The sequence below is a fragment of the Canis aureus genome, chromosome 24, assembly GCF_053574225.1.
Source record: "Canis aureus isolate CA01 chromosome 24, VMU_Caureus_v.1.0, whole genome shotgun sequence".
Taxonomy (NCBI): domain Eukaryota; kingdom Metazoa; phylum Chordata; class Mammalia; order Carnivora; family Canidae; genus Canis; species Canis aureus.
Window position 1 is genome coordinate 17964000 of NC_135634.1, and position 16053 is coordinate 17980052.

At 40.5% G+C, this 16053-nt stretch overlaps 2 protein-coding genes across 3 annotated transcripts in view; one reads left to right on the forward strand and one right to left on the reverse strand.

The window, feature by feature from the left end:
- Window positions 1-9705, forward strand: part of SKA3 (spindle and kinetochore associated complex subunit 3) — a 33244-nt gene extending 23539 nt beyond the window's left edge. Inside the window, exon 10 of the mRNA XM_077868419.1 lies at window positions 5604-9705. The gene's annotated coding sequence lies outside the window, so the exon portion shown is untranslated. The remainder of the gene's footprint in view (window positions 1-5603) is intronic.
- SAP18 (Sin3A associated protein 18) lies at window positions 305-9068 on the reverse strand. 2 transcript variants are annotated; one of them, XM_077868424.1, is made up of 4 exons: window positions 8479-9068; window positions 8211-8320; window positions 2873-2995; window positions 305-2616 (listed from the first exon to the last, which is right to left on the reverse strand). In XM_077868424.1, exons 1-4 carry the CDS (start codon window positions 8893-8895, stop codon window positions 2460-2462), a joined length of 807 nt encoding a protein of 268 aa, XP_077724550.1. In that variant the 5' UTR covers window positions 8896-9068; the 3' UTR covers window positions 305-2459. The 2 variants fall into 2 exon arrangements, with proteins under 2 accessions (XP_077724550.1, XP_077724551.1); XM_077868425.1 differs by having other exon boundaries at window positions 8504-8679.
- Window positions 9706-16053: the final 6348 nt, after the last annotated feature.

Genomic DNA, 16053 nt, shown 5'->3' on the forward strand with positions numbered 1-16053 from the left:
GATAGAAGCCAGGTTGCAGAGCTGAGGATAAACTAAACAGAACACTACTTTTGGGAATATGCATTTCAACGTTTGTTCGGTACTTGCCTTCATGTGACCCACTTGTTAAAGCAGGCTTCGGGCTCATCTGTAAATGGAAACAAGTCCCTGCAGCTTGGTTGGGAAGGTTCAATGAGGAAAATAGTCAAGTTCCTTGTGCCCAGCTTAGCACTAACTATAATTCTGATAAAACGTTTTAGGGTGTGGCCATCTCAGTCTGAGAAGTACTCAAGTTTGGAATTTGATTGAATAGAAAGAGGCAGGCTGAGTTCAGCTCTTTATTTAAGAATAACAGTTTAAGTGTTAGAATTTTAAACCTAAGCTAACAGTTTAATAGCTCTCTCTCTCTCACATGCACATGTGTGCTTGCGCACATGTGTGTACACACCATTGTCTCAAACATCACCTGAGCCAGTGATTACTATGGATGTAACGGTCCCAGTCATGTTTTGTAAAATCTAAATGTAACAGCAAGACTCCCTATTGAAGATCTGGTAAATTAACTCAAAATACCAAGTTCATGTACATGGTGAGGAAACTGAAGACAGGCAAATTATAAGCAACACAGGAGTTAGAAGACATACTCCAAAGGAAAAATTTCAACTCCAAAATACTTTGAGCAAGCGAGGCAGTGAGGATACTGAGCATGGTGCTGTCATGGTGACCATTTATTTGTTTTATATTTGAGGAAACAGCTCAGTTACTTACCCATAAGCCATACTTACCAAAGCCAGAGGTAAATAAGGACTAAGTACAAGTCGTCTGATTCTTAGCATCATAGTCAATAATAAATCCATTAGGTAGTCTTTAACTGTACTTTTGGTAGAGGACTGAAATCTTGAAAATTTCCATGTTGGAACCAAGCATATAAACTGCTTTACAACTACTGGGAGAATAACCTGGAATTACAGGAGAGCCCTCACTGGAGTTCATGCCGTAAGAAAAACTGGCTTACGAAGGTCCTTTATTTAGTACCTGCCTTCTCTGCATAGTAAATCAGTTTCTTCCCCACAAATAGGAAGGTAATCATAGCTCTTCTCAAAAAAAAAAAAAAAAGGTTTAAATTCCTTTTATGACTTATAGAAGTATCTAATCTGAATGAATGAATAAGGGTTGGGGTAAACTTCAAAGTAGAAGAGGCACTAGATCTAGGTTCTGGGCTGGTCTCTGCCACTGGTGATGGGCTTCGCCACAGGGACACCACTCCCACAGAACCATTACATTGAAAAGGCTGCTTCTGTGTGTACAAGATAAGTGACGGAAGTCTGACTTTGAAAATCACTACTAGCACCTTTTTTTTCATTTTGGAATATATGTTTTCAATTTCCCACTTTTAACAGACTGTGGCAATTTAGGCTAACACCACCCCTGGCCACACTCTATAAAACTTCCAGATAAGACTGTAATAGAGCCACAGAAGATACAGTTCCCGTTTTGACTTTTCTATGACTAATAGTATTTACTGTTTCTTACTTGTCAGACAAGTACTTAATCTTCACAGTCTTATGGGCTGTCCTCACAGATTTAAGTCACTTGTCCAAGGCTACAGAGCTCATGGTGCAGCCAGGATTTAAATGTTTAGCCCAGCTGGTCTTATCCACGATGCACAGTGACTCTCCAGTTGGATACTCAGATACAAGCCAGTCCCCGGCCTGGTAACTCCATCTGTGAATAACTCCTATTCACTCAATGTCACCTCAACCCGGCTCTGCTCCTGGGGCTTAAGATTCCTCTTTTGTTGCTTCCTTCTCAGACCTTCAAGGTAAACCTTTCCACCCTGATCCTAAGTTCTAACCCTTGTTTCCTCTCTACTGATTCTGATCTTCAAAATGCCCTGTTCTCCCCATTTTTAAAACATAAAAAGCCCTCTCTATGGCATCCATTCTCCTCTTTTTGTCATCCTACCTTGATTCAGGCAACCTCTTTGAGCACATAACGGCTTCAACTTGCCTCAGCTGATGCTATTCCAAAATGCCTTGCTGCCGTGCTACCTCACCCTTGTTCTAACTGTAGGCAACAGACCACAAACTCACACTCTATTTAATTCCATGGCTTTCTCACTCTGCCCCATATAGGCTTAAACATACCATCCTCCACTATTCAGCTTAAACCCCAAATACTAAATCAAACCCTGTTCTCATGCCTTCATGAACTTTCACACTCCAGTTGATTGCACACATATATTTAACAATAGTTTTACACAGGATGCTAAGAGCACTTCTCTTCGTATCTTATGGAAGGACCCAAAACTATGGACTTTCTATTAATATCCATACCACAGCATAGCCAAATCTAATTCCTAAATAGACGCATTACAATATGTTTAGATTTTAAAGGCTTAATGGCAATGATGAGGGAAGGAAAAAGAATTTATTTTACATAACTGATTGAAAAATAATTCAAGAAATAGTAAATAAAACTTAATATGGTCTCATGCGCCCTGAAGGAGGTGGTGCCCGATTTGGAGGTGTGATTGCTATGTCCAGATAGTCTCCTATTTGGAACTTCTGTGACTGCAGGGTCATGGAGTCATCAGTCCCCTTCCTCCCAGACATGGTGCTGCCAATCTCCTTTACTCTGCAGAAAAGGAGACCCAACTGTTAATGGATCACAAACCAATGAAACTAAATATGCACTGCAAAGTAAACATAGGACTGGATTTGCTCCATTATCTTATGGCACTGTTAAAAATTAATTACTACATTAAGCTAGCCCAGATATTAATAATATTTATATTCCAACTAAAGAGGTTCATTAAAAGGGATTATCCCTATCAATTAAAACATATAAAAACCAAAGTAATTATAAGAATTAAAAATTAAAAATTACCTACCGATAGCCAGGCCTTTTAGGATCTGTAAAAACAATTGCAAAATTGAAGTGTGTGCCCTTCTTTCTAGCTTCTGGGTAGACTTCTTTTACTAAACTAGTCAGTTCTTTCAATGTTGCATCCATCCTGAATTTTTTTAAAAGAAAACATTACATTTGATTAATCAACAGTATAGTAATAATATTAACATATAACGAGTTAACTGTGTGTCTGAATTGCAACCTGTTAGAATTGTAGCTGTCAAGGTCTTATACTTGAGTCCATTTTATTATTTATTTATTTTTTTAAAAGAGTTTAAGTAATCTCAACATACAACATAGGAGGGGGACCCCAAACTCAAAATGCTGAGGTTGAGTCGCATGCTCTACCCGAGCCAGCTAGGTGCCCCTAGACTTAATTTTAAAGCTAATAATCCTCTCTGCCCCTATAACGACTGAAATTTTGATGAAGTCAGACAATTTAGTGCCCAAAGGGAATGCAGGGATTACACCTGCTATCTTTTGTTGCTAGGTAGCAATCTTACTGGTCTAGTGATTAACTCTTTAGGAGTAGTCAAAATTAATTAAATTAATTGTATTCCCTTATTTGTAAAGCATGTACTTTTCCACATTTCTTCATGTCTAAAGTTGGAACACATGTTAGAATCAAGGATAGGAAAGCATTTTCATAAAGATGTATTTTTTTTCCTTCTAAGATGGATCTTAAGAGTTTCACAGTAGACAGAGCCACTGAACCAATGAACCATTACATTTTCTTTAGGATTAAGCAAGGTTCCTTTCACAATAATATTCTTGCCCTGCAAATATTTATATGAACCCAGAACTTAACGTAGTCCTTTGTGCTAATACAGCACAACCTGGAAAAATCTTTCAAAATATTAGCACCTTGAAAATAGTAACGAACTGTAATAGTGTAAATTTTTTTTTTTTTTTTTTTTTTTTATTTATGATAGTCACAGAGAGAGAGAGAGGCAGAGACACAGGCAGAGGGAGAAGCAGGCTCCATGCACCGGGAGCCCAACATGGGATTCGATCCCGGGTCTCCAGGATCACGCCCTGGGCCAAAGGCAGGCGCCAAACCGCTGCACCACCCAGGGATCCCATAAATTTTTATAGTTTTCTTTCACAACAACTGGGAGAATGAAATGGATGCTGTGGAACTGAAATAACCGTTGCCTATGCAAGGCTATAAAATGAAACAAGGGACACTAAGACACTCTTGAAGAGTATTCACCCCAAAACATGTCCTGGCTCTTTCATAGAACCATCAAAACTACCATCACCGGGGTGTCTGGGTGGCTCAGTCAGTTGAGCATCTGACTCTTGATCTCAAGGTTGAGTTCAAGCCCTGCCTTGAGCTCCACAGTGGCATGCAGGCCACTTAAACCATCTCCATCCTGTTGTTTCTACCTCCTAAATACATATCAATCGTTTTCTCCATTCCCCACTGTCACTGCTTTCTTTCTACCTCATTATTTAACTGTGTATGTTGCCCTTGACTTATCTCCATCTCAATTTTTAAGTTTCTGTATAAAACTTTTGTCACACAAGTGACACCTGTTCCCACCTCCAGAGGAGGAGTCCAATCACGTGGCTAGGATAACAAGAGCACAACAATGCATTCCACCAGGGGCAGCGGTCCTGGTCCCAGGACATCAACCTACTGCATTAGTTTGCAGGTGTTGGGGCTGCTAACACAGATTCAACTCACACAGACAACAGAGGGATAAATGCTTTACTTGCTCTACAAAAAGACAGTGCAAGACCAGCTTCATGGGAGTGTGGGTCCCCCATGGCCAGCAGGTCTCACCCTGTAGCTAATACATACATTATTAATGCCTAGATAGTCTACATGCTCCATTCTTTTGCTGCAAGTAAAAAATCCCACAGAACAGTCACTGCAGGTCAGGTGCCATACAATGTCACTCAGGCAGAACAAAGAACACATTAAACCCGGAACAGGGAAAGATACTCCCAAAGCCATATGCTCAGCACAGGATGCAAGGCCTCTTTATCTCTTTTCAAAAAAAAAAACCAAACCAAGAAAACCTTCCAGGCCGCAGGTCACTCTAGGCGGCCATACAACAAAGGGGTGAGAAGCTGTGCATGACTGCCTTTCTCATTTGACACGTGTTCACATTACTTGAAGAGGGGGAAAGCCATATTTACAAAAATTTAACAAACTGTACCCCAAATCTCATCAACCAGAAAGAAGCAGTGATGTTAACATCATTGTAGGCATCTTTCCGTACATATACACAATGCTACGGGGGGAAAAAAAAAAAAAAAACAAGATTATCAAGCATATTACATATCCTGAGGTTACAATACAAAAATATAATTCATAGATTCATACTTCAAATATTATACGTATTTTTAATAAAACCCGAATTTAACAAAAGAAACAAGTAAAATTGAATGAATTATAAAATCCCAGATAAGATTTAGTTTTGCCTATCACCTCCTAATTTTGTGGCTATTTTTGTCTGTGAGATTCTGTCAGAGTTCTAGCCTCTTCTGCAACAATTCCCCAGCTGTTTTAACTCTGTCCTCGTGGAGTCGGAGGCAAGGCTGATTTTTAACCTGACATTCTGATGTTAACTATCCCGCATCAGGTATTCCCTAGTACACCTCTGTACTTATGATGCGTACGTGCTTTCTTCCTTTCTAAAAATATGTGCCACGTCATCTTGTTCCGCACAAACTTGCAGAATTTGGTTTACATCTGTTTTCAGTTCTGCCAGTGACTCTCCTACAAGCTTCCAACCTGAGGCTCATCTCCCCAGACCAACAGCTGGGAGTGCGAGTGTTGCTTTCTGACCACTGGTCCAAAACTTGACTACACGAAGAACGCGAGAGCTCTCTTGGGGCTGAAGTCTTTGCTAAGCGACCGTGAGGCTGTTTTGTGTGTCAATTTTGCAATTCTGTGTGTCAATACAGTCTGTTACTCAATCACACTAATGGAGGTGTTGCTATAAGGTATTTTGTGTGTGTAGTCCAAGTCTATAACTAGTTGGCTTTAAATTTAAATGATCCCAGAAAATCTGAATAGGCCTGATTCAAGTAGTTGAAAAGACCTTAAGAGCAGAGTGCAGCTTCTCTAAAAAAAATTCAGGCTGCTGTGAGCAGTCTTAGCTCTTGTTTGAGAGTTTGTTCTAGCCTGGCCCTTCCTTATAGCTCACCCCATAGATTAGGGACTTAGTTATCTAGGCAGCCCTCATAATTATGTGAGCCAATTCTCTGCAATCAATCTCTTCATACAGATCTCCGACTGGTTCCATTTTTCTAGCTAAACCCTGATATAGCTACCTAAGTACTTCCCTTTCAATAACCTGTTTAATGACCACCCGAGCAAGGGAGATTTACCACTCCTGTGGTGTCTGGCTTGTTCCTCCAACTCCACACAGTGCCTTGAACTTTGGCAAACTCAACTGACTTCTGCTAGGCTCCTCTGGACTTCACTCCTTTTTCTTAGACTTATCTTAGGGCTGCCTATTCAGTCCTACAGTCTACTTCTACAAATTGAGAATTCCCAAGATTTGTTAACTAATCTTCCTTCAGTACGGTTTCTGGAAAAGGGGGCAGGACTCTGTGCTGTCACACCAACCACAAGTCTTTCAGAATTTTTGTCTTTGACCATCATTTTAAGGTATAACATAAGTTGCTTTTCCTTATTTGGTTACAGTTTAGGGATAGGACAGTTTTGGGCAGAATTTTTACGTAATTTTTTTTCTGGATTAGGAGTAAAGGATCTTTGGAACAATCTCACTCTGCTATCTTCACCCTTAAGTCTTACCTAATTAGCATTTATTCATCTGCTTTCTCCAGTAGGCTGAGCTGACTGCGTGGAGGGGCAGTACCTTCTTTACTTCATACCCTCAAAATCTAAGCACAGCACCTAGCAAATAGAACTCTGATGCCTGGAGAAGTATACACTTCAATCCCGAACAGAGTTTTCATCAATACATTAGTAACAGTCCTTTCTTGTAAGTTAAATCAACCTTCCTGGAGCTTTTATCCTGGAATGATGCTGAACTAAAATCATATTACATAACTTTAACCAATACCAACACAAAGACAATTACGGTCCCAATCTTTAAAGGAGTGAGTGCTGGACTCACAGTTTAAAATTACACACTCTCTGGGGCTGTAAAATGGTGCAGCTGCTGTGAAAACCAGCTTATTTCCTTATTCCTTAAAAAGTTAAACATGTAATAATGTTATGATCCAGCAATCCTATTTCTGGGAATATACCCAAAAGGATTCAAACGATATGTGCATACCCAGGTTCATAGCAACATTATTCACAAAAGCCAAAAAAATGGAAACTCAAGTACCTATCAACAGAAAAGTGGACAAAACGTGGTATATCCATACATTAAAATATTAAGCCATAAAAAAAAAATGAAGTTGTGTGCACATAAAAAAGAATGTGCTACAACATGGATGAACCTTGTAAATGTCACACTGAAATAAGCCAAACACAACACTTGTGTGAAATACCTAGACTGGGCAAATTCATATAGATATAAACTAGATTAGAGTCTATCGGGGAAGAAAGGAATGGAAAATTACTGCTTACTGGGTAACTTCTGCCAAGGAGGGGGAAAAAGTTTTGGTAATAGGTAATAGTTGCACAATGCGAATATAACTGATGCAACTGAATCATACATTTAAGAATTATAATAGCAAATTTAACGTTATATAATAAAGATATATATTTAACACTTATTAACTTTTTACTGCTACTACACAGCCATTATGATGTCAAACTAAGGAAACATATGCAGCTCTAAAAATATGCTTACAACATGTAATGGCCCTAAGAAAGACTTAGGGGTAGAGAAGGTACACATAAACATTCAGGGGCAGGTCTTCACGAAACACACATTAAAAGCTTTTCCATTAAGCACCAGATCAGAAATCAGTTGGTTTTTGTTGATTTCCTTTTTTAATACTATAGCATTGAAGGCTTAATATTTCACAGAAATGCTCTTGAGGATTTACTTTACTATGTAATTCTAGTACCATTTAGTTGACTACGGGCCCCTTCAGGGCAGCTACTGCATTTTATTTATCTACGTGTATTTTTATACCAAGCAGCCACAACAGTGATAGCAATCCTGGGTGCGTCAGTTCTTCACAACCCAAAAGTTTGAACATGAAGCTTAATTGTATTACAAGATGGGAGAATCCCCTTTTACCTAACAACTAAAACTTCCAACTTTCTGAGAGCCGGGCCCAAGGACCCGGAAGGGGAGGAAGCGGAGCCACGGAGGGAATTACTGTGTTAATGCCCGACCACCCCCCGGGTCCCGCCCCCGCGGACCCCGCGCTCTCACCAAGTGTAGATCTGGAGCTCGCTGGACGGCACGTTTCCGCGGGAAAACTCGTCCATTCGGTGGTGGCGGCCGTTATTGGTGGTGAAAACACGCAGCAGCAGCGGGCACGTCTGGGAGCAAAGGAGGAAAAGGAGGGCAGAAGTTAAAGAAAGCGGCTCGGGTCCGGGGCTCCCTTTCCCTCCGGAGGCGTCGCGGCCTCTTACAGCCCGGGGAGCAAACACTGCCGCTTCCTGCACGCAGGCCGCGCTCTCCGCCCCGCCGGGCCCACCTCCACCTCTCTCCGGATCCCATACTTTCTCCCGATCGATCGGTTTCTCCGGCTCCTTCTTAATTTCCTCCTGGGTAACGCGCGACTCCACCGCCATCTTCCTCCTACGGCCCGCGAGACGCTCGCTCTGACCTCCGACCCCCGCAGCGAGCATGAGAACGGAGTCTCTCGCGAGGAGAAGCTCGAGGCTTTATAGAGGACCGGGGAGGAGGGGCGGGGCGTTTGCTGGCGCAGGCGCAGTTCGTTGTGCGGCGCGTGAGCCCGGGCCCGGCCGCGCCTGCGTGTTGCGTCCTCAGGAAAAAGGCGGGCGTTGGCGTCCGCGGGGCGGGGCTTCTGAGGGATCGTGTCGCTGTGGGTGTTCGGAGGCTGAGGAAGTGACCGCGGGTTGTTCGCGGGACAAACAAGCCGGCGGGGCATTGTTCCCGCGTAGTGAATGTTCGCAAACGAAGGACTCGAGAGTGGTCCAGGGGATCAGTGAGTCAGCGGAGCATCAAACTCTGGAATAAAGGAAGACCTGGATGGGAACCGGACGCCAGAGGGAAGACGGAAGAGGCTGCGAAATGGAGGGGAAGACGGTGCTGCAGTGTGTGCTCGCGAAATCGTCAGCCGTCTGTACCGCGGGAGGGTGACGGGCGCCTCCGCACGCGGTGGGCCAGGGACCCGCGTGTGAACAGCAGGACGAGAACTTTGTGGCGTAGCGTGAACGCGCTTCAGGATCAGTGCGTTGGGATACGTGATACAAAAGGCGTGGAGCCAGAGATCGGTGAACCTGACGAGATTTAAGTCGAAAAAAAAGTAAAACCACGAGGCCTGACCTTAAAATACATCATCAAGAAAGAAAAACCACAGAGTGGTAAAAAATTTCTATGATGCAGGTGATTGACAAAAGCTAGTGTCCCATAGCTTTTATTAAAGAACAGACAACCCAATGGAAGATGGGTAAAATAACCGAAAAGTGCTTTTAAAATGAAGAAACCCACATGGCTAATAACCATGAGATGCTCAAGCTCCTTACTAGTCAGAGATTGCATGAAAACCATAGAGCCGGGCAGCCCGGGTGGCTCAGCCGTTTAGCGCCGCCTTCAGCCCGGGGCGTGATCCTGGAGACCCGGAATCAAGTCCAAGTCGGGATCCCTGCATGGAGCCTGCTTCTCCCTCTGCCTGTGTCTCTGCTTCTCTCTCTGTCTTTCATGAATAAATAAATAATAAAAAATCTTTTAAAAATTACTATGCCATGTATTTACTTGTACCCCAGACACTGAAGTGTAATTTAAAAAAATAAAATGTATTGGGCAGCCGCGGTGGCCCAGTAGTTTAGCGCCGCCTTCAGCCCAGGTTGTGATCCTGAAGACCCTGGATCGAGTCCCCCGTCGGCTCCCTGCATGGAGCCTGCTTCTCCCTCTGCCTGTGTCTCTGCCTCTCTCTCTCTCTCTCTCTCTCTCTGTGTGTCTCTCATGAATAAATAAAATCTTAAAAAAAAAAAAAACATAGTGATTGGTTTGTAACAAACTACACTCACTAACAAAGCAAAAATTTGACATTTGTTGGTGGACTGATGGGCATTTTCTAATACTCGTGGTGAAAGCAGATTGGTATACCCACTTTGGTACCCACTTTGGAAAGTAGTTTAGGATTATTTAGTAAAGTCGAAGATGTGTATACTTTAGATCTAACAATCCTGCTGCTTGGTATATACTCTAGAGAAGACCTTGCTCAAGTGTATCCAGTGTATTGTTAAGAATGTTCTTAATATTGTTCATAAGAACAAAACCCCATTTCCATCACGAGTACATTAACTAAGTGAATCGTGGTGCACTGTACAGAAACAAGTACCAAACAGCAATGGAATACTATACAACAACAAAAATGAACAAACTACAGCTACATGAAACTACAACAATGTGAAATAGCATTAATGTGCTGTGTGAATCCATTTTTATAACGTTCAAAAGCAGGCGATACTAAACAATACTGTTCAGGGTGCATTCCCAAGTGATAAGACTATAGAAAAAAAAGTGATGAATCACTAACAGAAGTCAGAATGGTGGGACGCCTGGGTGGCTCAGCAGTTGAGCGTCTGCCTCTTAATTTTATAAATAAATAAAATTTTAAAAAAAATCAGAATGGTAATTACGTCTGAGAAAAGACTGATGGGGTGGGGGAGTGCAGAGGAGGTGTTTCTGAAGTGTTGGCAACATTCTTTTATGTTTGTGGTGGTTACACAGTTTTTTTTTTTTAAGATTTTATTTATTTATTCATGAGAATACACAGGAGAGAGAGAGAGGCAGAGACACAGGCAGAGGGAGAAGCAGGCTCCATGCAGGGAGCCGGACGTGGGACTCGATCCAGGGTTTCCAGGGTCACGCCCTGGGCTGAAGGTGGCGCTAAACCGCTGAGCCACCCGGGCTGCCCACACAGTTTTTAAATTACTCTTTAAGCAGTATGTTTATGTTTTACACTCTTCTGTATGACTATTGTTTGCTATTAAAAAAGCTCCCCCCCCCCCAGACATATCAATTGATACAAAAAAATACAAACAATCCAATAGAAAAATGGGCACAAGTCATGATAGGCATTTCATAGAAGAGGAAACACAAATTATGTGTAAACATATGAAAAGATGTCCAACCTCATGAATAATCATAGAAATGCACATTTAAACCGCAATAAGATAACATTTCGGGATCCCTGGGTGGCGCAGCGGTTTGGCGCCTGCCTTTGGCCCAGGGTGCGATCCTGGAGACCCGGGATCGAATCCCGTATCAGGCTCCTGATGCATGGAGCCTGCTTCTCCCTCTGCCTGTGTCTCTGTGCCTCTCTCTCTCTCTCTGTGACTATCATAAGTAAATAAATAAAAATTAAAAAAAATTAAAAAAAAAAACATTTCACCCAGATTGGCCAAAATGTAAAAATCAAGCAATCATTTATGGGCAAGGATGTGGAGAAAATGGAATTCTTACAGACCACTCTCATCATTGTGGAAATATTGGTGTTACCTAGAAAGACGATGTGAAAGACATGCACACCATATGATCCAGCTCTTCCACTCATATTTGTATACCCAGAGAAATTGTTACACATGAGCAGCAGGCGACATGTTGAACAATGTTCAAACATTTATTCTCAATAACTAGAAAAACATGAATATCTATCAAGAGTATATTCATAAACTGAAATTCCATAAAAATTTGAAAATAGGAATCAACATGCTTAAAAGCTAGACTTAAAAAGACAAGTCACAGAACAATACATACAATAGGATTCAATTTTGGGAAGTTTAAAAATAGGAAATTTCTCTCCTCCTTCCCCCAGATACTGTTTAGGGAAACAAACACTAAGTGGTAAAATTATAAAGAGAAGCCAGGCAATGATTGACACTAAATTCAGTATAGTGTTACCTCTGGGAGTAAGCTGGGGTAATGCAATTTTTGAAGGGCATCCAGGGAGCTTCTAAGGGACTAGTAAGTAGTCTTTCTCACTAGAGAGGGTGTCATTTTTTCACTGGCCACATTGTAGCTATTCATTTTAAATACTCTTGGGTGTGTGATTTAGATCTGTGTTTAAAAAAATTTTTAACTGCCTAGAGATGGGTCCTCTAGTCAATACTCAGGTTTTTAAAAAGGTATTTAAATTTCCTCCCCAGTTTATGATTCTATTTTTAAATTTAAATTTATTTTTTATTTAAGTTTTTATTTTAATTCCAGTTAACATACAGAGAAATATTAGTTTCAGGCATACAGTATAGTGATTCAACACTTCCATATATTACCCACTGCTCATCAGGACAGGTGTGATGCTTAATCCCCATCATCTATTTCCCCATCCTTCTCACTCTCCATGATTCTAATATCAAACCTTTTTCAAAAATTCCATAGCCTAAAAATACAGACACATGAGGGCACTCCAATCAATTAAAAGGAAAACATTGAAACTGGGAAAATGAAGAACCTCACAACGTGTTATTGGTATTAGTATTACAGGGGAGGTTTCCTTTCTTATGAATAAGCTCTCCTTTGGACCTTTCCAAATGACCAGCCCTCATCAAAATGGAATTTTCTGATACCTTGAGGCAGTGGAACTGCAGGTATAGTTTAGAAGTTAAGGTAGATTTTCAGCATCCCTCAATCCACCTACTTGGGCTTCTAGGTCCAGCCCTGAACACAAATTATAATATTTAAGTATATGCATCCTTTCTCTTTCTCTTTAGAATTGACACTCATGAGTATTACACTTCTAGGTATATGCCCCCAAAGAATTGAAAGCAGGGACTCCAACAGGTATTTGAGTACCAATGTTCATAATAGCACTAGTCACAATAGTCAAAAAGAGAAAACAACCAAATGTCTCTCAATTGATAAACATATAATAAAATATTATTCAGTCTTAAAAGTGAACGAAGTACTGATACATGCCAACAAGGATAAACCTTGAAAACATTATGCCAAGTGAAATAAGCCAGACACAACAGAGCAAACATTGTATAGTTCCACTTAAATGAGGCACCTATAATAGGCAAATTCAGAGAGACTGAAAAGTAGAATACAGGTTACTTGGGCCCAGGAGAAAAGAAGAATGGGGAATTACTGTTTAACGAAATGGTATTTTGTTAAAATATTTGCGACACTGAAAAAATTCTGGAAACGAACAATGATGATGACTGCACCACATTCTGAATATACTTCCTGCCACTGAATTGTACACCTAAAAAAATTGTTAAAATGATAAATTTCATGTTATACATATTTTACAATAAATGTTTTTTGAAAGAATGAACACTTGGTGTGTGAGAACTGTGAAAATAAGTCACCAAACTTTTTCCACCTGTGCTTTTCTCACTCTTTAACATGTTCTGGGATTTTGAATCAGGGGGAAAGTAGATTGCCCTAATTAAAAAATTAGAAATATGTAAAATGTGAAGTTTTACAGAATATACTCCAGTCACTACAAGTCCAGGGCTTTTACTGCTGAGATTCAGAAGGAATGTTTTTTCTTTTGAAGATTTTATTTTTTACTTATGCAAGACACAAAGAGAGAGGCAGAGACACAGGCAGAGGGAGAAGCAGACTCCCTGCAGGGAGCCTGATGCGGAACTCGATCCCAGGACCCCGGGATCAAGACCTGAATCAAAGGCAGATGCTCAACCACTGAGCCAACCAGGTGTTCCAGAAATACAGCTTTCTGATGGCAAGAAAACATATTCAACAGGTACAAACTGTGTTTCTAGGAGAGATTAAATGGAATTACTTTTCTTTCTTTTTTTAAGATTTCATTTATTTATTTGAGAGAGAGCATGAGCAGGAGGGGCAGAGGGAAAGGCAGAAGGAGAATGCATCTCAAGCAGACTCCACATTGAGCACAGAACCTGACACAGGGCTCAATCCCAGGGCCCTCAGATCATGACCTGAGCTGAAACCAAGAGTCAGACATTTAACCAACTGTGCCCTCCAGGCCCCCTCTGGAATATATTTTCCATAAAATTTTATGATCCCTTTTACAAAAGTTGTGGGTTGTAAATTTGGATATTTTGGAGGGTCATTGAAACTTTTCAAATTCCTTCAGGTGCATCTGTGGGAGACTAGGTGTATGATATTTATAATCACAATATTTATGGGTTCTTTTTTCAGAAAGAAGTGTATGTAAATACTCTCACTAAAGCATCTGCTTCTTACCAAGAGTGGAAAAGATCTGTAAATTTCCATAACCATTCCTAGAAAAATCAAGCCTACAGGCAATAAAATTACTACTTAGAAGATCCACTGCTTTATACTATGCTAAAAAACATATTTTTGCAAATGAGCATACATTCCTGTTTGGCATTAGCACTAAAAGCAGTGCTGCCATGAACCAGTCCTGATGTTCCTAACTGGTCTCTCTGTGTCACCCCTTCAGCTGTTCCTCACACTACCACCAGTGAAGCAGTGTTTTTAAACTGTTCTCACTAAAATGTGCTCTAAGGTATGGATTTTGGGAATTCACTTTTTTAAAATTAAAGGTTTTTAAAGTAATCTCTATACCCACCATGGGGCTTGAACTCACAACCCAGAGATCAAGAGTCACATTCTCTACTGACTGAGCCAGCCAGGCACCCCAGGAATCTACTTTTTAACCAACCTCTTGGTTGTTCGGAGAACCATCTCATTTACAATACATTTTAAGCTAATGGAACAAAATGAGGGCACATTGGCTCTTCAGAGAGTTGAATTATCTTTCACTCTATTTTAAGCATTTGAATGATTAGATTGATAATGGTTTTTAAACAGAATCCTCTTCCTCGAGAGTCTGCAGTGTCAACAACATGTTCACCAGAAGCAAGTTGTAGAGGGCAACTAAAAAGCTTAATTAATGGTTGAAAAATCTTGGGCTTCGAATTTAGTTAGATCTTAAATTTAAACTTTAGCTTAGTCACTTGCTAGCTGGTTAATCTTGAATCACTTAACTGTTCTGAGTCACAGATTCCTGATCCATAATTTAGGATAATAAAATACCAAGTAGCTCCTTATGAAGAATAAATGCATCTAAAATAGTTGGTGCAGTGTCTGCTGTATACTAGACATTCAACAAATGTGACCCATTATAATCATCATCATGTAGAATGCACTTCCTTTTGCGAGGAGGCAAGGGGGCAAATTAAGAGGCCTTATCAATTCCCTCTATTGTTGAAGGATAGCTGATTCCATGAAAATTTCATGAAAAAAATAGCATTGCTGTCATGATTACTTCATTACCAATCTTTGCCAACTCATTATCATGTATATTCAAATAGATATGTACTAATTATCATGTATATTCAAATAGATATGCAGCAAAATACTGAGAGCATGTTTATTCATCTGAAAAAAAATAACAGTTATGGAAGGTATTTGGCTTAGATATTTAACTATCAAATCTGGAAAGAGTGGTATTTTAGGAGACTAGGGGTGGCTCTTTGGGCCCTGATCCCAAGTTTGCACATGAAGAAGGATCTTCAATAATTTACTAGTTCTTTGAGATTAGGAAATGCATGTGGATAGATATATTTGTAGTATTGATACAATGATAGCATAAATAAAATTTAAAGCCCTCCATTATATATACCTAACACTAGAATATGTATTAAATGATTATATACATTGTAAAATGCTTAACTATCAACGTCTCAGTATTATGCTCTCACCTTTTAGATTTATTTTATTTTTTTAAAAAGACTATTTATTTATTCATGAGAGACAGAGAGAGAAAGGCAGAGACACAGGCAGAGGGAGAAGCAGGCTCCCTGCATGGAGCCCAATGTGGGACTGGATCCCAGGACTCTGGGATCACACCCTGAGTCAAAGGCAGATGCTCAACCACTGAGCCACTCAGGCGTCCCTCACCTTTTAGATTTATATGGTCATAATATGAGTTCATATTTATTGATCACTGTATCAAGTATATTTCTAGTGCTGTGTAACAACCACTTGAAAACAGAGATACTTAAGACAACAGCCATTTTATTTGGCCTGGGCTCTGCTGGGCAGTTGCTCAGATCTCACCTGGCTTCCCTTGTGCAAGCTATCTTGAAGAGTTGGCTCATTAGCTACACAACTTCACTTTTGC